Genomic DNA, 23507 nt, shown 5'->3' with positions numbered 1-23507 from the left:
CCAATTTCAAATTCTCCATATTCAAAATAAAGGCCTTAACCCATTCGCTGCCGATAACGCGCCAGCGCGTGATATGATTACTTCAGTCAGGTGCCGTTCAACACAACAGTTCCTAACCGAGTTCCAACCTCTTCGATAGGCAGCAAATGGGTTAAGCCAGCCTTATTAAAATCTATGGAAATTAATAAATCACAAAAAAACAGATATAATTCTAAATGACCAACTTGAGACAAAAAGCTTCTCCTCCCTAAACTTATTCAGTTAAATACTACACACACCGGCAACATTAGCCGAACACCTTAAAAAGGGGACATGTTTGATGTCTCGAATTTCTTAAACCTGTTATGCGATTTGAGTGATTCTTTTAGCATGTTATAGCCGTATCATTTAAGAATATCGATGTAATAATATTGTTGCTGGACAGGTAAATATCATTTTATACCGGGTGTAACAATCATATTGTGTTTTTTTCTTAAAGTTTGAAACACCCTGTGGGATATTCTAGCATATATAAAATATTGAAATTAACACTTAATTATAGCCTTAGGCTTTCTTAACATTTTCTTTTTTGATTCATTTGCTTATGTTGGAAAATTAAAAAGTTATGGGCTTTAACAACTAGCCATGTTTTTCATCAATATATATCCTCATAGTAGAGGAGGAAAGTATGCTAAATTTGCAGTTATTCGAGCGTTATGGGGACCTATTGGTTTGTGAAGAGTGGGTGCTAAAACCAAAAAAAGTTAAGTTTTCCATAAAGTGTGGGACTCTCCATTTTTTAATTTAATTTTCCATTTCCACCAATCGTATTTTTTTCGATTACAGCGCAATCTATCCATAATTGGAAAAAATGTTGCTTATCTTTACGTAAAGAATCCAAATCTGCAATAAAAATTGGGGGCTCCTATTTAAGATTTTAAAGTAACCCCCACCCCACCTCCGCGGGGGGACGTGTTTGGTGCCATTCGATAGATTTTTGAAAAATACTGAATACGTGTATTTTGCAGTTTTACGATCTGATGTTCATTTCGCGAAATATCGTATTTAAAATTTTTTTACCCCCCACCCCTCTCCGTTGGGTGAAGTGTTTAGTATTATTCGATAGATTTTTGAAAAATATTGAAACCCCCACGTATTTTTTAGTTTTTCGATCTGACGTTTATTTCGCAAAATATTCGCTTTTTTGTGAAACTTAGTGACTCACCCATTTTCTTACGGCCCGCTCAAATCGTCAGATTTTTGAAATATACACTGTTTTGCATGTACTTAACTTACCTTATCTTAATCTGACGATTTCGAGCTTTTCTAAGAATAGATAATTTGTGATAATCCCATGTGATAATCTGACGCGCTCGAGTAACTGCTTAGTTTAATAAACAAGTCTAAAGTAATTCAATAGATGTATTAAATAAATAAATTAATAAGCGATGTAAGCGATGTCACAATGACGACGAGGGGAGAAGATGGAGAAATACGGAAGAGAATAACACAGGCAAACATAGCTTATTTTGCCCTCTCCCATATATTTCGGTCTAAAAGTGTCCACCGAAATACAAAGATGAGAATCTATAAAACTTTAATTCGACCAATAACATGCTGTGGCAGTGAAGCCTGGGTCCTGAAAGAAACATCCAAAAACAAACTCGATACATTCGAAAGGAAAGTACTGAGGAGAATACTAGGACCTGTGAGAGAAAACGGAATCTTCAGAAGTCGATACAACAACGAACTTTATTAACTTTATAAGGAAGTACCGCTGTCAGACTTGATTAGAATACAAAGATTGCAATGAGCCGGACATGTGATAAGAATGGGAGAGAAAAAGAGCAATGAATGTTAGAATGACACAGTAGAAGACACAGTAAACAGCGACGCACAAGCCCTTTTAGGAGTCCGTGTATGGAGAAGAGCAGCCACAGACAAACAAGGGTGGAGGCAAAAAATAAAGGAGGCCAAGGCTCAATTTGGGCTGTAGTGCCATAGTAGAAGAAGAAGCTTCGAGGGGCGTTTTAATGTCAAACGCTGAGCGCACATGCATTGTAATATTCAGTATTTATTTTGCCATGCTTTTTTACAAATTTTACAACATCGACGAAAAATGAACATCAGATCGAAAAACTGCAAAACACACGTATTCAATAATTTTGAAAAATTTATCAAATGGCACCAAACACGGGGGGGGGGGGGGGATTTAATTTAAAATCTTGAATAGGAGCCCTCAATTTTTATTGCAGATTTGGATTCTTTACGTAAAAATAAGCAACTTTCATTCGACACGTTTTTTCGAATTATGGATAGATCGCGCTATAATCGGAAAAAAACGATTGTTTCAAAGGAAAATTAAATTAAAAAATGAAAAGTCCCCTACTATATGGAAAACTTAACTTAACCTTTTTCTGGCTTTAGCACGTACTCTTCACAATCCAATAGGTCCCCATAACGCTCGAGTAATTGCAAATTTAGCATACTTCCCTCCCCTACTATGAGGATCAATTGATGAAAAACGTGGGTAGTTGTTAACGCACATAACTTTTTTATTATCCCACATAAATAAATGAATCGAAAAGGAAAATGTTAAGAAAGCCTAACTCTACAATTGAGTTTTAATTTTAATATTTTACATATGCTATAATATTCCACAGGGTGTTCCGAACTTTAAGAAAAAAACACAGTATGATTGTTACAACCGGTATAAAATGATATTTACCTGTCTAGCAACAGTATTATCACAACGATATTCTTAAATAATAAGGCTATAACATACTAAAAGAATCACTGAAATCGGACAACTGGTTTAGGAAAATCGAGACATCAAACGAGTCCCATTTTTAAGATGTTCGGCTAATTTTGCCGGTGTGTGTATAAAGTATAGACGCATAGTAAAAACAAATCAATGGAGAAGGCACTCTGCCGAAATAGCCGAATTTTGTGGAAGTATTGAAAACAAAAATTTTCAGTATTTCTTTGTTAGATAAAATAAACTTCCATCAAGTAAGGGTCGAATCCATCACTTGTTTAAAAAATTTATCCTTTATCATGATAATGGCACCTTTAGAATTCTTCTCACGTCACATAGCTTATTCTCCTGTGTATATCTAATCCTAATTAGTTCAGTCGGCCTAACCTTTCCCGGCGAGCTACCCCAAATTTTATTATTCTAACCTTTAGGGGGGTCATTAGCCCCCCTAATTCTGTCGCCGCGTCAGCCGGTTGAGAGGGAATTTAAAGGAGAACCGTTTTTGCTCAATATCTCCGCCGTTTTCAACTTTTCAACAAAATGGTAAGGTCGATATTTTCCGAGTTAGCCCATCATAGGCCAACATCCTATTTGTAGGATACTAAAAATTTAATTTTTCTCAACGATTAAAATTTATTTAAAGTACACCACACACATCTTATGGAAAATACACTGCGCTCCAAAATTAACGCATAATTCTAAAAATCCTGTTAAATCAAATAATTTTAATGTTTCGATTTTTGTGATAATATATTATTGTTACCTGTTACCCACGGTATATTGTAAAATTTATCGAAAAAACGGTAAAAAACGCTGATGTTTTTATCATTTTTTACAAAAAAAAAAAATAATAAAAACATGCTAGTCGTGCATCATTTTATTTCGAATTTAGTTGGATTGGAATACACTGTGCTAAACGTTTAAAGGGTTTTTTCAAGCTTATTGAGTGTTTTTTCAGTTGAAATGAACCACCAGCAGCAAGAAAATCGAAATTTGCCAGAAAGTGACTGTATTAGAATGGTTACTCTTCGCGAAGACACTTCGTTACACTCAGGTCGAACTCGCTGAACGTTTTAACGTCATTCAGTCAACCATTTCAAGAGTGTTAAAACGTTTTTCTGTTACTGGAAGTAACTCGAGAAGACCCGGTGAAGGCCATGGAAGGGTTACAACTCCTAATCAAGACCGGTTTTTGACACTTCGTACACCGAGACAAAGGTTTGTTAGCAGTACAAAATGAAATTTTTGGATTGTTATAACTTTAGATCAGCCAAAATACGATTAGAAGAAGACTTGCCGAAAACGACTTACGCCCTGGAAGGGTACCAACTGGCCCATCATTGACCAGAGACCATAGAAGGCAAAGATTACATTTTGCTCGTGAACATGTTGATTGGAATAATGACTATTGGGGAAGAATATTGTTCACCGATGAATCCAGGTACTTCTCATGATCATTTTTCAGTGCGTAACAAATGATAGGAAAAAGGGTAAGTCCGTGATAATACACATTTATTGCATTTATTCTAACATGACATTTTAGTTAAATCTGAAAGTTGTCACATTTTATTTTCAATTTGGAATAAAAACAAATCAAAAGTGTTTCTTGCATTTATAAAATGGTATTTTCTTTGATTTGTATAGTCTTATAAATTATACAGATTATATTTGTAATATTATTATCTAATTAAAAAAAAATTATTTTTTTATTATGGCGCCATCTATCGACAACTAGAATAAATGTTATAAAAATGTCACCGACGAAATGTAATCACCGACGTGCCTTTTTTTCTGTCACATACAATTTAATGCGTTAGAAAGAAATCGAAAAACTGTGACGCACTGAAAGATGATCATGAGAAATACTGTACTGCCTTTTTTCTGATGACAGGAGAAACATAGTGTACAGAAGGCCTGGGGAACACTACGCACAATGTAACACCGTACTGTACAGTATGGCGGCGGCTCGGTAATGGTGTGGGTGGGATTAATTGGGAGGCTCGTACGGAATTAGAATAGATCGCGGGCGGCTTACATCGCTGAGGTATATAACAGACATTTTAAAAGAGCATGGCGCGCCATTTGCACCATTTATTGGGGATAATTTCATGCTTATGCAAGATAATGCCAGGCCACACATGGCAAGAATTGTGCAGCAATATCGTCATTAGGTTGGAATTCCTGCCATGGATTGGCCTGCGAGAAGTCCTGACCTCAACCTAATAGAATATGTTTGGGACATCATTGGCAGACAACTACGACAACTACCTAATGCACTAAACACATTAGATGAACACTGTTTTTGCGGTTAGTTGAAATTTGGGATCAAATTGATCAAGAAGGAATTAGAAAGGTAATTCTTAGTATGAGAGATCGTTGTCAAGCTGTAATAAATGCCAGAGGAGGCAATACTCGATACTAGTACTCGGTACTAGAACTTTCTTGAACTTTATCAATTCCGTCATATAATAATTATATATAACTTATAATTATTATAATGTTAGTTTGTTTAGATTAGTTGTTTGTTTAGATGTTTAGATTTATGATGTTATTTAGTTAATTTCAATACATTTTTTGTAAAAAAAGAAAAGTTTTTTTATTTAAGTTGTTCTAAAACAACCATAAAGCAGAAAAGAACAAACAAAAAATTTTTCATTACAACTCAAAATAAGAATTTTAAAATTATGCGTTAATTTTGTAGCGCAATGTATGTCACTCAAAAAATGTGAAACATGAAATAAAATTGACATTAATAGATTGGTCTTGAGATATTTAATATCATTCAAGACATTCATATCATATCATTCGCGCCAACTCTGAATTTTGATTAATAATGGCGTAAATTGTAATTAAAATTTATAGAAATCACATTTTTGAAGTCTATAAAACTGTCATTCATAAATACTATTAGTGTAGTCGCGTTTACCCAGCGTGAGATAAGCGCATTAGAGGAATTATATACTTTTGTACGCCTAGCCAAATTAGGTGTGCCTACTTGATTATCTATAAGCCTCTGCCTTAAAGATTAATAAAGTGGCGATTCCGAAAATAATTTTCCTCTTTGACTCAATTAAATTCCCATTCGATTTTAGATTTATTTATATCAATTTACGCCGTTATTATTCAAAATTCAGAGTTGGCGCAAGGATATAAAATGATTGTAATTTTGAGACGAATATATTTATGTAAATTTTATTTCATTTGAGTGACATTATATTTTCCATAAGATGTGTGCGGTGTTAAACGGTAATAAACTGAACTATAAACTTTGTTTGATTAAAAATATTACCAACACTAATTCAATAAAAAAAATTATAACATTCAACAAAGTTGACCTTGTCTATATTTACACATTTAATAATAAAAGTTTCATTTCGCACTTTTTATCTTTCAATATTGTTAAGTAAGGTTTATTACACAAATATTCATAAATAAATCTCGGAAACATACATTGTTGAATCGTCACTATAATTTATTTTACTGTCCTATAAATAGGTCACTGGTCCTTAGCTATATCAAAATATGCTCCACTTTAGTACTGACTTCTATTTGAATATGTGCAGAAATCGTTGGGAGTTTTTAAAATGTTTCATTTGTTTATTGCGATTTGCACAAAAAGTTTTGGGGTATCACATTTGGGGAAAATTATTTCACGGTAGGTACATCAAAAGTTTTTATGGACGTAAGATAAGATGGTAAAACGTGAAAAGCAGAGACGATGTCAAGGAGATAATTTGTAAAGCCAACATACTGTTGGAAAATGTGCTTTAACGTTTCAATATTTTGAGGTCGTACGTAGGCAGTAAAGGCGTGAGCGTAAGAACTTGCGGGGATTAGTTTTACAGAAATTGATTTTGTTCAATATCTCGGCCATTTTCAACTTGTTCACAAAATGGCCAGGGCTTAATTGTTGCAATTGCGATTGCTTTAATCAACTTTATGAAATAAATGTACATAAACAAAAATAGAGAGAATTGGGTTTTAATCCAATTTTGATTTGTTGTCCTAATACACTAAGCATCAAAATTAACGCACCACCTTAAAATTGGGACATTTTTGATGTCTCGTATTTCCTAAACCTGTTGTCCGATTTGAGTGTTTATTCTTCAAAAATACCGATGTAATAGTATTATTGCTAAAGAGGTTAGTGTCATTGTATACCGGGTGTAACAATAATAGTGTGTTTTTTCCTCAAAGTTTAGAACACGCTGTAGAATATTCTAGCGTATATAAAATATTGAAATTAAAACTCAACTGTAGCCTTAGGCTTTCTTAACATTTTGCTTTTTGATTCATCCTCTTATATTAAATAATAAAAAAGTTAGGTACTTTAACAACTAAAAATATTATTCATCAATACAGGGTGTTTCTAAATAAGTGCGACAAACTATAAGGGGTAATTCTGCATGAAAAAAATAATGACCGTTTGCTTTATAAACATATGTCCGCAATTATTTGTTTCCGAGATACGGGATGTTGAATTTTTCCTAACAAACTGACGATTTATTTATTGCTCTAAAACTGCTCGAGATATGCAAGTGAAATTTGGTAGGTTTTAAGAGGTAGTTATTGCGCATTTTTTGACATACAATTACGAATTTTATAATCACCATTGGCGTGCATACGGGTATAAACATTTTAGATACATCCCGTATGCACGCCAATGGTGAATATAAAATTCTTAATTGTATGTCAAAAAATTCGCAATAACTACCTCTTAAAACCTACCAAATTTCATTTGCATATCTCAACCGGTTTTAGAGCAATATATAAATTGTCAGTTTGTAAGAAAAAATTCAACATCCCGTAAGCATTTGTGGACATTATGTTTATAAACCAAACGGTCATTATTTTTTCATGTAGTACCCCTTAAAGTTTGTCGCACTTATTTAAAAACACCCTGTATTGATGAATAACATGGCTAGTTGTTGAAGTACCCAACTTTTTTAGTATCCCACACCACATAAGCAAATGAATCAAAAAGCAAAATGTTAAGAAAGCCCAAGGCTACAGTCGAGTTTTAATTTCAATATTTTATATACGCTTTAATATTCCACGGGATGTTCCAAACTTTGAGGAAAAACACACTATCATTGTTACACCCTGTATACAATGACACTTACCTCTTTAGAAATAATATTATTACATCGATATTCTTGAAGAATAAGGCTATAATATGCTAAAAAAATCACTCAAATCGGACAACAGGTTTAGGAAATACGAGACATCAAAAATTTCCTATTTTTAAGATGGTGGGTTAATTTTGATGCTTGGTGTATTAACATTTAAGACATCTATGACAAGCCTAACGAGACACAAGCATAAGCGCCCATACCCATGGGAAGGGGGGGGGGGCTAGCCTTTCGGGTGCTATAAACTATATGTATATGTATTGCTATCCAAAGTATACTAAATGTAATGTGCAACATTACATTTAGTATACTTTAGTATACTACATATACTGTATATTTAGTATACAATAGGAAATCGCATTTGCAATTCAGTTCTTACCGCTTTTGTCGAAAATGTGAAAGCTGAAAATGTGAAAAGATATTGATCAATAACGGTTCTTCTTTAAATTCAAGCTGGCGGCGGTGAACCACATACAGACCAGGTCCATAAGAACCTGGTCTTCCGCGTTTCTGGGGTCCAGGCTGCACCGGGCTCCCATGTCTGTCAGAATCAGCAGGGGCTGCAAATCTGAGCTCCCCCTGCTGCCCCGAACGTCTAATCGTGCAGTAACCTTAGGCCTCACAGAAAGCCACAAGTTCCTTTAAAGGCAACTACCTCATCCGACTCGGCTGCATAAAGGCCAATCCCAGGATCTGCCACCTCTAATAGGCCAATGCCGGGCACGTCTAGGACATGTAAGGAAGTTTCCTCCTCCTCATCACATAGATGGCACCGAGTGTGCCATCCGCCAATCCCAGCAGATGAAGGTGTCGCCGGAGTCTACAGTGGCCGGTGAGCATACTGAGTATACTGAGAGACATCAAAAATTTCCTATTTTTAAGATGGTGGGTTAATTTTGATGCTTGGTGTATTAACATTTAAGACATCTATGACAAGCCTAACGAGACACAAGCATAAGCGCCCATACCCATGGGAAGGGGGGGGGGGCTAGCCTTTCGGGTGCTATAAACTATATGTATATGTATTGCTATCCAAAGTATACTAAATGTAATGTGCAACATTACATTTAGTATACTTTAGTATACTACATATACTGTATATTTAGTATACAATAGGAAATCGCATTTGCAATTCAGTTCTTACCGCTTTTGTCGAAAATGTGAAAGCTGAAAATGTGAAAAGATATTGATCAATAACGGTTCTTCTTTAAATTCAAGATGGCGGCGGTGAACCACATACAGACCAGGTCCATAAGAACCTGGTCTTCCGCGTTTCTGGGGTCCAGGCTGCACCGGGCTCCCATGTCTGTCAGAATCAGCAGGGGCTGCAAATCTGAGCTCCCCCTGCTGCCCCGAACGTCTAATCGTGCAGTAACCTTAGGCCTCACAGAAAGCCACAAGTTCCTTTAAAGGCAACTACCTCATCCGACTCGGCTGCATAAAGGCCAATCCCAGGATCTGCCACCTCTAATAGGCCAATGCCGGGCACGTCTAGGACATGTAAGGAAGTTTCCTCCTCCTCATCACATAGATGGCACCGAGTGTGCCATCCGCCAATCCCAGCAGATGAAGGTGTCGCCGGAGTCTACAGTGGCCGGTGAGCATACTGAGCATAATGGAGCACCTTCTACGGTCAAGAAGAAGTTGGGCTGTGAAATTCTTGTGTGGCCCCACAATGTTTAACCTAGTCTCAAACCTCCACAGCTGGCCCAGGAGTGCTGGAACCTCCGCAGAAATATCTCCTTGAGATTACCGCGATCGGTACTAAAGGGCAACCCAACCGCAGGTTCGGATCTCACAGGCAGAATAGATGAGTCCCGTCTTGCCAGGGCGTCAGGTCGTTTGTTCCCCTCCACACCTGTGGAGTACCCATACGAAGCTAACCCTGTTGGTCAGAGCAACCTCATCCAGCGCTCTCTTGCACTCAAGAACCAGCTTAGAGCTGACCTAGGACGCTTCCAAAGCCCCTAGCGCTACTTGGCTGTCAGAGTAGAGTAAATTACAAACAATTGTTAATACACTCACATGCAAAAAAACGCAACGGAGAAAATTTTGGTCAAATTCAAAGTATTTCAGTTTTTTATTTTTAGCCCTATTTTGATATTTTTTAGCACACTGTGTAAAAATTTGTAAATTTTAAGTTGCTATAGTGAGTTTTTTAATAAAATTTTGTATTTGACTTAATCGAAAGGTGGTTTTTTATCCTAACTTTTAAACATCCTGTAAAATAATTCCCTTTGAGAATTTTCGTAAATTTTGCAACCTTATTTTTCGGTTGCAACCATGTCTCCTAAGCATTGTATTTTTTGTTTCATGTCAAAATATGCCTTGGTTCATTTTTTCGAGCCAAATGAATTTGCCACCCACAATTTAGGACTTTTTAAATTATGATTATTTTGGAGTTATTTTGTAATACGTGGCTGTGGTGACTGTTGTCATTATGTCATATTGACACTTACATTTTGTTTACCTATGATTGATCATGGTTCTTAGTGTCGAAGATTGTGCGCAAGCCGTTGCTCTGGTTGAATATGGGCGAAATTATGAATATGTGGCTAGAGTACTACACACTCATCGCTCTACCATCCAAATGGTAGTGGAACGTTTTATACGAACTGGAACAAACAAGCGTAAAGCGGAAAGTGGCAGAAAGCGCAAAACTACTGCTTTAGATGATCGTTTTATACGAGCTTTGCGGGATCGTCATTTAACAGCGGTGCAAACAAGAAATCAGCTTCAACAGGTTCGAGGCAATAACGTAAGTGTATTTACAGTTCGTCGAAGATTACATGAATTTGGTTTGCAAAGTTGCAGACCAGCAACTGGGTCCAAATTACTTCCACGGCATAGAGTGGCTAGACTACAATTGAAGACCTTGGGACCAGAAGGGGGCATGCCACCAAACAATATTTTGGAGAAAAAATCATTTTAAACTTATTTTCAAATCCTTTAGCCATAATCCAAAGCCCATAATCCAAAGCATAATAATCCAAAGCCCATAATCGTTTGGAAATATGATATTAAATACACAATAAAAGTAACACATATGTTTATTTAACGGTTCTTGAGTTTTTGAACATTTTTTGAAAAAATATGAGGCTTATCCCCTTTTGTATAAAAAAATATATTCTAAAATATGAACATAAAATGCAACAATAAAATAATTCAGTTGTCAATATTTCAATATCTGAAAAGTCGTCCAAATGTTCTGTGTCTTCCAATGGTTCATTATTCTCAGTATCTGGTAGAATCTGTTGGCAAGCACCAATTTCTGCCTACACTGTTTTTTGCAACCGCAAGGTGCACCTAATTTTTTTGGTTCTATTTTCTTCCCTTTTGTATTTATATACATATTCGTAAACTAGATTTTTTTCAGTCCTGCGCTTAATTTTTTATGTCGTTAGGATCCTTGTGTCTCCATCTAGAAGGCGCCTCCTTTTCTAGAGTTGGCAAGGAAACTCGAGAAGTCTGTGGGGTATAAACCTATTCATTTCCCTATAATGAAGTAGGTATTTTACTAAAAAGGTATAAGCCACAAACAACCTTTAGAACAATATTAATATTTTTAGGTTCGAAAAATATAACATAAGGGGACAAGCCACACAGTAAATAAACTTACTGTTCCTGAGTTTATATTTTCCCAATCGCTGCTACTTCCTGATACTGTATAGTCTTTGTCATCTTCGCTTTTATTTAACAACGGATCTTGGTCACTCTGTTCAGAATCAAACTCAGGAAAGTCTATTTTCCGTTTACATGCACGGGAATGTTCCGCCGCCATGTCGATTACTACTGTGGCTTGTCTCCTTCTGTTACAATATAAAGTAATGGTGACACAACGGGACTTAACTACAGCGGCACCATCTATGAGAAAACTGCTGAAATTTTCTGTTTGGGACATTAATATGGTCTTAAAATGTGCGATTTCTACTTTAACTCATTTTTGACGAAATTGTGGCTTGCCCCCTTCTGGTCCCAAGGTCTTCAATTTTCCAGGGAACATTTACATTGGAATTTAGGACAATGGAGTAATGTTCTTTTTACGGATGAGTCGAGATACTGTCTCCACTCATCAGATGGGAGAGAACGAGTATGACGTCGAACTGGAGAGAGATTTGCGGAGTGTGTAACGGTCACGTTACGAAAGTAGCTCTTTAATAATTATTATTATTTTCCCTCGGTCTCTCATTTAAATTCTCGTATAGGACCACTGAGGTGACGTCATACCTCGGTGATGGAACGTACTTCACCTATCGAGAATTATTCGGGTTCTGAGAGAATTTGACGTTTACCTTGGCGGAGAAACGCCTCTCGTTCTTTACTTGACTGTGAGCTGTGGTGTCGAATAGATATACCATATAGAATGGCGGATGATTTCCTCCAACTTATTTTATCACATAAGAAATTTAACGTAAAGTAAAAAGTTACCACCAGGGATTGTCTGGAGTGAGGAGACATGTGGGTGACAACTCCTGTTGGAGTATAAATAGGAATCATTCGGTGAGATCTACTTTTTCATAATAATTTTTTTATGTATAGCCTTGGTTTTTGTTATGGAACATTAGATATACTTGGTTCATTTTTAAACTTTCTTAGTCAATCTATTAAGGGAAGGATGTAGATTATTTCGATCTTTATATTATCTTTATATCGATCTTTTATATTAATGTGGTTTTTGGTTTTACATAACCAAACATTTTTGAAGTCCTCAAATTAATATTGAAAATAATTACCATTTCTCTGTAGGTTTTAAATTATTCGACATCCAATATTTTATAAATTCAATATATTTTTACAGATATTTCCTCAAATAAATCATTTCAATGTCATTTGTCCATGTATTCACACTCAAAACAGTTCAAGGTTACCTGAGATTAGTTTTTGTTCCATCTTAATGATCGGTTTTTCTATGTTAATGCTTCTAAAAAGTTTCCTCAATTATTTCTTCTTCCCTTTACTTTTTGCTAATGTTTAAAATGGGAAATAAAACTGGGAATGTTTTTAGCCATTTGGGAGAAACCCTACCATGAAGTCATAGACCTTATTTGACCACCTAGAGAAACCACTACAGCCACAGTCAAGTCATCATGGGAGTATGTCGATTTGGGAACAAGCTATGGGAGCGTTCCAGCTCAATTTTCGTCTTGGCACCTGGGCCTACAGGAGTCATGGGGTCGCACCATCCTGGTGCATCATTTTCTAGGATGCAACCGCAACCTCGTTTGGGAACATTTAGTGAGGTGTTGTAGTAACTATTGGTTTTTTTATATTTCAGACTATCTGTTAAATACACTGTTTTTTTTTCAGATTTAGGTTACCTCTGGTTTTTTTTGACATATTTGTATATTAGATTATTTGGTTCCCAAACTTTGTATCTACGGTAACTTCTTGTGCATAGGAATAAGCCTAGAGAAAATTAGGTTTTTAATGCTTTATTATTGCTTTGATATTGGTTTAGGTAATTCGGGTAAATTTATTTTTTAATATTACTAGCTTGTTTCCCAAATATTTTACTGTTATTCGCTTTATTTCATTTGTTCGGATAATTTAGGTCATCGTCGGTATTTATCTCAACTTCATTTCTACTTTAGTCAATTGTATATTTAACTTGCTTCCTTCATTATTGTATTTTCCCTTAGTGAGGCTTGGGCCTATTTATTTATATTACTTTTAATATTCATCGGTTTCATTTGGTTGTACGTAGCAGGCGTACTATAACCATTTGGTAGAAGACTTATGTAATTTTGTACCCTATATGTAAGTAAGAGGTATATCTTTTGTACATACATATAGCAGGACTGTTGTTATATGATATATCAGGTTTAACTTAACTTCTGTATAACTTATGTCATTTTAGAGTCACATGATATACACTTTGTGTAACTCAGAGATTGTCAAAAATCTAGTAGTTATTTTTAATAAATATTTCTTTATTTTGTATATCAATTATTTTATTACTCCTTTATGTTCATTATTACAGATTTAATATACTTATTTAATATTTGACAGCAGTGTAAGATACCTGGGAAAATGATCGAAGATCATTTTCATGGCGCCCATGATTAGTTAGTTTTATTTATTTTGTTCGTTTTTAGTCATTATCCATCTTCATTCAGTTTCAGTACATTATTCTTATTTTATTATTTCATCTTTTAGTCATCATTACTATCTATATAGAGCTACTGTTCTTCGACAGGCATGCAAACGAGCCGTATCCATCCTTGAGTGTCAAGTTGCTCTCTTGCATCTATAGCTAGCCAACTCTATTCAGTTTGCCTCTGTCTCTTCCCACTTCTACTTCTATCCCTTCTAATTCCCCTTTCTTCAGTACTACTGCACTAAAGTAGTATTTTTTTTATTTTTCTTACTTCGGCTTCTCAACGTAGAAGTCACTTCACCCTTTCTACACACCCCACTCTCTCTCTTCATTTTTATACCAGTTCTTTTCAGCTACAACTATTTAGTTACCAAGTCTTTTTTTTTCTTTCTTACTTCTGTTGGAGTATATCTTTTTACTTTCACTCCAACAGAAGTTTTCTTCTTTTTGTTACAAGTGCGCTTTCAGTCCCCGCATTAGCCATGGAGGGGGTTCGGTGATGGTACGGGCAGGAATATCCCGAGAGGCGCACACTGAATTGGTATTTATTGAGGGTTCGTTGATTGCACACCGATATATTGAGGAAATTTTAGCGATGATTTTCTATTGATGCAAGATAATTCGCGACCCCACTCTGCAATGTATGTCACGCAATATTTTGAGGAAGTTGGAATTAATAAAATGAACTGGCCAGCGTGTTCGCCAGATCTGAACCCAATAGAGCACGTTTGAGACATGCTTAGTAGAAATATTAGAGGTCGCGAAGTCGCACCAGCCTCAATTAACGAACTTCGCTTGACTCTAGAAGAGGAATGTTATATAGGCTAGGGGAGGCAATACAAAGTATTAAGTTACATTTTAGTAGTTTTTCTTTGTTATTTGCTACTTAGGTTAAGTTACACTTAAGTTATTTTTTTATGTTTTGTTATTGTTATCATTGTTCATTAAAACCAAGATCATGTCGTTGCTTTTAATCAATATTTAAATACAGTGCTTCTGGGATGTCGATATGACATTCCTTCGATATCAGTCATCAAAGCCCACATCGTTGTATTACAAATTAATACAAAAGATAATGGTAATAATAGGAAAAGTCGTAAATTGTGGGTGGCAAAGTCATTTCACAAGGTTTTACGAAAATACGCTTTCGGAATTATTCCACAGGATGTTTGAAATTAAGATAAAAACCACCTTTCGGTTAACCCCGTATAATAAGTCAAATACAAAATTTTATTAAAAAACTCACTATACCAATGACCAAATTAAAATTTAGGGTAGTTTATAATCAACGACCAAATTAAAATTTATAAATTTTTACAAGTGCGCTAAAAAATCATCAAAATAGGGCTAAAAATAAAAAAACTGAAATACTTTGAATTTGACCAATGTTTTCTCAGTTGCGTTTTTTTGAATCTGAGTGTAGTAGGAATAAACAACTTATTTTACTTTCACGAACCAAATTATATATCTTTATTTTCTAAACGCATAACTATGCATAATTATTACTTCATAAATGATAAATTTATAGATATTGCTTAAAAATAACGTACCTGAAAATGCGGCGAGCTAACACACTTGGCTAACTGGCGAAATAATGGTACCATGACCTTTTGAAATTCCGCGGGTTCTATCACATCGAGTATTTCTTCAAGTTCGTTAAGGAACATCACCTCCTTGGGACTGTGCGTCTTTGGCCAATACTTAAGTAAACTTTGAATAACTGACTGAGTAAGAGAAGCATCCTTTTCTAAGAATTGGACTACACAGTAGGCCAATTGTGGATGGTATACTGATAAACTTTTGACTTTATGTAAAGGCATCAAAGCCCTTAATAGAAAGAGCTAAAACACGATAAAAAACGTTATAACATCTAACTTTAATTTAAATTAAACAAAAATAATAAAAATACTGTCAAATTAATTCGAAATGTCAAATAAAGTATCTTGAAAATGGGTCCACTCATGAGCTGGGTGTGTGACATATAAGAAGTAACAACCAATTACCTATTTTTAATGGGAAATAAGCCACAATTTTACTAAAAAAATGATTTTATTATTAACGTTTCGACGTCCAAATCGGAAGCCGTTGTCAAAATATAAAATATTTTTTTTTTATAGCCCAAGTCGGGTGTTTTAGGCAAGAAAAAATAATATGAAAGTAGATGTTGCTCTGAAGCTATTTCCTTGTGGCATTTTTATAATCAACTATTTTCAACATTATTTTGTATTTTGACAACGGATTTTTTTCAACATTATTTTGGAGTCGCGCCAGCTGACAGACATTTTCGTTATTAAACAAGTACTAACAACCAAAATAAATTCATAGAATCCGTGCCAAAATCACCGCAAAAATTTGACACTATCTCCCAGACTATATAGTCAGATACATAAAATCTCTTCGCTTAGTAAGAGAAGAAACATACAGAGACGCCCACACTCAGTATGTCGAGAAGGATAACTAACTGAACAGCACTATGGCCCAGATGTAGAGGAAGGCCTAGAAAAAGATGGCTGGATAATGTATAGGGTGGCCGGAAAGTCCCTTTACATCAATGAATTGCTGTTGTTCCACTACAAAGGGAAAAAATAATAACACAATTTTGTACGTAAGTTATTTATTACTTATTTATGTATCTAAAATCTCGGTGTGCATACCTCCATTATCGCAACACAACTTGGTGCGACGCCTTGTTCGTATGCTCATCCATCCCAGCATGTCCGGAGTTACGAAGACGTAAAATCTTGGCGAACTCTGTTTTGCAAGTCCTCATTTGAAACATATCTGTGTTTTATAATCTCCCCTTTAATGAAACCCCACAGTACATTGTTCGGCGTTGTCAATTCTTAGACTTTTTGAAGACCAAGGAATTGAAGAACCTCGCCCAATCCATCGGTCCGGTCAAATTTCATTCCGGTGATTGCGAATAGCGAGAGCAAAATGGGATGAGGCGCCATCTTGTGAAAATAAAGAAGGCTTCACTTGTTAATCCTTTCGCGTGTTATCTTGCGTTGTTGACAGTGCAATACCAAACTCTGCAGAGCGTTTCCGCGTCGACTTTATCAATGAACGTTCAATGGAATCCAGCACATGTTTTCGAGTGCTTGGTCTTCCACTTCTTGGTGCATCGAGAACGGTTCCCGATGAAAAAACCTTCTTCTCCCACGAGAGCAAAGTTGGTCTGGATGCTGATGGTTTTTGAAAACCAAAATATCGACCATTGTTTATTGTTATGACGACGTTCGTCTATCCACACTGCAACGACCAAACGCTTCTCAATTGTATACTCACTTGTGTCCGCCATTACATTTCAATCTCAACTATTGTTGTCTGTATGCGTGACCAAACAGGTGATCTTGATGCTGCGCATGGGCAGGAATACCAACAAACGTTGGTGCGGTGATGAAACATTATTATTTTTAGTGTAAAGGGACTTTCCGGCCACCCTATAGAAGAAGATATAAGAGAAATGAATGTTAAAGACAGAAAATTTCAGTGCAAGGACAGGAAGAAATGGAAAAGAGTCACTGTAGGGACTGTAATGCTTGATGATGAATAATTATCCCCAATATAATTTTTCTTGTAACTTTTCCCGTTAAAATTCAGTGAGAGATATAGGTATTTACCTTATGTTCATCTTTTAAAGGCAATGCAAATCCGTTAATGATGGAACCTAAGATTTCTAATAACTCAGCAATTCCATTATGGTGTTCGGTTTCATAAATAAACCTATAAAACACGTTACTGATTTGCTTCCTGATGAATGCTCTAAGGCCAAGAAATTTGCCATATATCCTATGTAATGTAGTCTTAAGTAAATCTCTCTCCCTGGGATCCTCTGAATCGAATAGATCTAATAGTTGTAATACGAATTTTTGGTCTATGTATCTAAAAATAAACAAAAAAAATACATAAATATCCAATTACTTTCATACTAATTAAAATATACTCAGTGACATTAGAAGTGTTACACCCAGAAGGAATCATTTCTTGAACTTAATTTTTTGGCAACATGGTACATTTTCATCAAGAATGAAACGATAACATTTGCAAGACTTTTTGTTGACAGATAGTAAAAAAAAATTAGTAATGTCTTTGGCGACCCCCTAGCTGAATACACTCCTGTGCACGTCTAGGCATTGACAAAATGAGATGTTAGATGTCCGCTTGTGGCACCTCGTTCCAAGCAACTTGAATTTCATGGATTAACTGTGCCAGAGTCTGTGGAGGATGGTGCAAAGTGGACAGTCTCCTCCCCATCATATCCCACACATGTTCGATAGGATTTAAACGCAGTGAACGGGGTAGCCATGGCAAAAAATTAACGTTAGCTTCTTGGAGGAAGTCCATAGTTCGATGAGCAATATGGGGATGCGCATTGTCTTTCTGAAAAAATGCGTTTCGACGGCCGTCTAGATAAGGCAGTAAAGTGGTTTGTAAGATGTCATCAACATAACGCGCATCTGTCATATTGCCTTGAATAAACAAAAGTGGTAATCGGCTACCATAAGCAATAACCCCCCAAACCATTACTCCAATTGTCCTGTGTAGATGCCTCTTAACAGCAAACCTGATATCTCGTCGCTCTCCACGGCGGCGTCTTATCATCTTACGACTATCATGCATGCTTAAACAAAATCACGATTAATCGCTGAATGCTGTATTATGCCATTCTGACACCCAATGCTGTCGTTCTCTGCACCAATTTAAACGTTGATGACAGTGGTCCGCAGTGCAAGGAAACACTCGTCGTGGGCGGAATGAAACCAGTCCCAAAGGCTCGAATGACACTGTATAGGGTACGTGTAGTAACAAGTCTACCTTCTGCTCCAAACCCTTGGTCAGCGATTTGAAGCGTAGTAGAATAGAATAGAATAGAATAGAATTTATTTCATCAAATATACAAAATTTCTTTTGTTTTTGACAAGTCAAAAGAGTACGTACCTACATTATAAAATTTTGACAAAATTTAAAAGATAAATATTATAAATTATAATGAACAGATATATACAAACAGGTACTAACAAATTTAAACAATTTAACACACTATGTAAAAACGTAAAGACATGAAATAAACTTAAAAACATGAAATATCGTCATAATCGGCAAAAAAACCCTGACCAAACTAGTGTACTTATTATAATGTATTATAAGCGGTACCTAAGTACTCTGTCTTTGTGTAAAAACAATGCTTTAAAAAGTGTGATTTTATTTTATTTTTAAACGACTGTAAATGAAGACTTTTTACTTCATCTGGCAAAAAATTGTACAAACTAACATCAGTTGAGTTTTTTATACTTTTCGTCAACCTAAAACGTTGTGCTCTAATAGCATCGCTCGATCTTGTATGGTGATCATGGAAGTTGGAGTTTATGTTAAACTTACTTTTGTTGGAATGAATTTCAATCAACGTCTCATATATATAGAGTGAAGATAGTGACATAATACCTAACTTCTGAAATAAAGGTTTACAGTGTTCCCTATACTCTGCTCCTGCAAGTATCCTCATTACCTTCTTTTGTAACTTAAAAATTCTGTCTGCGTGACAAGAGCCACCCCAAACAGTTATTCCGTACTTTAAATGGCTATGGAACAGTGCAAAGTAGATCATTTTAAGGGTACTTTTAGGGATCATAAAAAGTAAGTTGCGTATCAAAAATATAGTTGTAGCAAGTTTAGAACTTAAGTAGTCTGTATGAGCACTCCAGTCCAAATTATCATCTAGGAAAATTCCTAAGAGTTTAACACTATTTCCTAAGACATACTTCCGGTCAGAACTAAACATCAAATTCTGATTTTTGTCTTCATTTAGCTTCAGACCATTATGCAAAAACCAGTTTTTTGCTTTCTGAGTATCACTATCTATTTTAATTTTCAAATTATGATGATTAATGTCAGTATTTATGAGAGTGTTATCATCTGCAAAGCACACACATTTTATGGGAAAAGTGTAGTGAAATAGATCGTTCAGATAAATAAGAAACAAAGTGGGTCCTAGTATTGAACCTTGAGGAACCCCGTATTCGACCGTGTTCAAATCAGAATAGCTATTATTAAGAAAAACTGCCTGTTTTCTATTTGTTAAATAAGATCGAAATAGATTGAGAGTGGTTCCCCTTATACCATATTTATGCATTTTTTCCAACATTAATTTATGCGAAACACAGTCAAAAGCTTTGGATAAATCACACAATGTCAAAGACACGAAATGACCTTCCTCCATGCCGTCGACTATATCTTTCACAACTTTCTGTATAGCTTGTGTAGTGCTGCACTTTTTTCTAAAGCCATATTGGTTACAGTGAAGTATTTTGTGTTTATCTAGATATTCTATCAAACGAGTATTAAGAATGCTTTCAAAAATTTTACCGAAAATGGGAATGATAGAGATGGGACGGTAATTTCCAATTTCATCTAAAGACCCTTTTTTGAATAGTGGCAACACTTTTGTTACTTTTAGTACATCAGGGAAAATCCCCTCAGTAAGGCAATTATTATAAAGTAAAACTAATTTGTCAATAACAATATCAATAGTTTCGACAATTATTTTTTTGTTTAAAAAATAAAACGGTCTCGCCGAGCCAGGAGTCTAAAGGGCCTATCTTGACGCCCTGTGGTACGCCTCGGTTGACCAGTTGGTCTTCTTCGTATTCATCCACCTTTGTTTGTCCACACACGACACACTCGCATAATTGACATTGCCGTACAATTAACACTACGACCAATTTCGCGATACGACAAACCCATATCTCTATAGGTAATAATTCTACCCCTATCAAAATCGCTAAAATGTTGGTAATTTTGGTGTCTTCGAACTCAAGGCATATTCTTGCACTGAATACAATTAGACTGAGGAATAATAACTAAAAATTTCTGTACCAACCGGTCTTCATAAATTGGTCTTTTCACAAAAAAATTTAAAGATAAAACTTTATTTTTACAAAAACTATAAAAGATAAAACATTGATATTAGAGAGTTATTGCCAACGTCTTTTTAGTCGGCCTGTAATAAAAGATTCTTTATTTTGACATATAAGCATGCGAAGTATTGTGTCTTTTATTTTTGTCCTTTAATAAAATACCTGTATTTAAGGAAAATTCGAGGACACCCTTCTTTTAATAAAAGTTCCTTTATTTTGACATAACGTGTCAAAAATGTGAAGAAAAGTCTAACTTCACTTGTATTTTGAATTTATCTTGTCGTTTCTTTTGATTGATAATTTTATTGTGGGATTGATATTTGATTAACTTTCATCATTAAAGTTGTATGTTGGGTTTTATTTATTAAAAAGAACTCTAAGTAATATTCTCAGATATAGATTATTGATGTTTTGACCCAAAGGAATATAAAAAAGAACATTTTATTGAAGCTTGAGTGATTACAAAAAGTTGTAAAAAGGAATATTATGTAAATAAAAAGTGTTATTAATTACAATGATCAGACATAGATTATCATTAACTCATTTAAACTCAATATATTTTACATTTTTGTATAGAAATAAATATTTATTATAGATATGAGGTAATTTCAATAAATTTTAAAGATGGTTAGGATTTGTTAAAATTCTAGATTCAAAATAGAGTTCAACAGATATATCACAGGTTAGGTTAACAAAATAAAATAAAGGTTTAAGTACTTATTTATTTTTGAAAATTTAGTCTTTTACAGATTAGAATCTATAAAGTTTTTAATCAAAAGTATTAATACACTTTCATTTTCATGCCATCTTCTTCTTTTGGTTCCTATCCGTTTCGAATGTTGGAAATCATATTAGCAATCATAACCTTGCTAGCTGCAATTCGAAACAGTTCCATTGATATTCTCTGTCTACTGGGTCTTCTCTTACCTTTGACTGTACCTTGCAATATGTACTGCAGCAGGGAGTAACGGTGCTGATTTCTCATATGTGTCCCAGATACTGCAGTTTTATGCGTTTAATGGTAAACACAATCTCCAATTCTTTCTTCATTCCTCCTAGAACCTCCTTATTCGTGATTCGTTATCCATTTCATGCCATCAGTGTTTGTTTATTTAAACACTGCCAAAAAAATTAATAAGAAACCACCATAAAGCTTAATTCTTCTATTATATTTTTGTCTATGGGGAAGTTTATTTGACAGATTAGATATTAGAGGTCTTTTCATTTCCAGATAACTAATTATTGCGAAGTTTATATAACAGTATCCTTAGTATCTGTCTTTTCAGCTCCGGATAACTAGTTAACGGGAAGATTTTCTCTGCCAGATATCTATTAGTATCTTGTCAGATAAACTTCCTGATAACTAGTTATCCAGAGGTGAAAAGAGAGGGCCATAATGGATCTTAATGAACAATGAACATATTTTAAACGATAAAAGATCAAACGCCAATAGCATGTATATATTTATAAATTTATTATTTAAAACCTGCTAATGATCATAAAATACTTAAAATCAGTCCCCAATATAATATTTATATTTATTTATAAGTTTATTAACAAACTGCAGTCCAATAAAAATAAAATTAGTTTAAGCTAGCTTTAAATGTCGAACAATATTTTTAAACAAACACACACACAATTTAGTTGCATTAGATTAGCTCCTGGTTGAAAATGTACTGCCACAGCTTCTATATCAATGTCAATAGCACACTCATTTGCCAGTATTTCAACGTTTTCTCTATTATCTACTGCAATATTATGTAAAACTGAACAAGCTGATATTATTCTTTGAACAAAAGGTAACTTGCATCTCATTACATATGTTAAAATGGGAAATCTCTTCAAAATACCAAATGTTCTTTCAATAACAATTCTTGAAGGGGTTTGTGATTGATTATAAAACACAACTTCTGTCTGAATGTTCTGCAATGGTGTCATAGCTAGTTGTAGTTGAGGACTGGATATCCACTATTCCCTAATAATATATTCTGCAGAAATTCCCCATTTTATATACCCATAATCCAAAAGTATTTAAAAACTCCTAAAATAGTAGGTATTTCCAATTGCACTTCCATATTATTGAACGATGAGTATTATGGGATATAAGTTGCTGTCTAAACATCTTTAAATGATAAAATAATTAAATTTAACGTTTTACTCTTTTCAATTATCTTATTTTAACTTTTATCAACAAATGGAATGTTATAGGTTATTTTTATATTTACAAAAATATTTCATGTCATTTGTCAAAATAAAAGATTCCTTAACTGCGTTTGCAATACCACTCTTTTAGACCCGTCCTGTATGTGTCCTTTATTAAAGTATCCTGTAATAAAGGATCCTTTATTTGCCGGTGGCAATAACTCTCTATTGTTATCATAGTATGCTTTAAATATAGTCATTGTGCTGCCAAAAAATTAAGTTAAAATGATTCCTTCTGGGTGTAACACTTCTAAAAATGTTAATTCCCCACTTAAATATCATTACTGTTATTTAATTATCATTGATTTTTTGCGTCGGTCAAGGATTTACAATACCGTAGATACAATAGAATCCAAAAAGCTTTTATGGTAATGCGAATGAAACACGAACGATGGACAAAACAAGTCTTAAACTATGTTCCA

At 34.8% G+C, this 23507-nt stretch overlaps 1 protein-coding gene across 14 annotated transcripts in view; it reads right to left on the bottom strand.

Annotated features, from left to right (window-relative positions):
* Nucleotides 1-23507, bottom strand: part of LOC126883257 (serine/threonine-protein phosphatase 2A 56 kDa regulatory subunit gamma isoform) — a 244275-nt gene that overhangs the window by 29034 nt on the left and 191734 nt on the right. For all 14 annotated transcript variants that reach the window (XM_050648562.1, XM_050648564.1, XM_050648559.1 and 11 more), the window contains 2 exons: nt 17590-17851; nt 15517-15807 (listed from right to left, as the gene is read on the bottom strand). In XM_050648562.1, coding sequence (XP_050504519.1) covers nt 15517-15807; nt 17590-17851 — 553 coding nt within the window. The remainder of the gene's footprint in view (nt 1-15516; nt 15808-17589; nt 17852-23507) is intronic.

This window comes from Diabrotica virgifera, chromosome 4, assembly GCF_917563875.1.
Source record: "Diabrotica virgifera virgifera chromosome 4, PGI_DIABVI_V3a".
Taxonomy (NCBI): domain Eukaryota; kingdom Metazoa; phylum Arthropoda; class Insecta; order Coleoptera; family Chrysomelidae; genus Diabrotica; species Diabrotica virgifera.
Note: the sequence above shows the minus strand (reverse complement) of the source record. Positions and strands in the feature narration are given on the sequence as shown.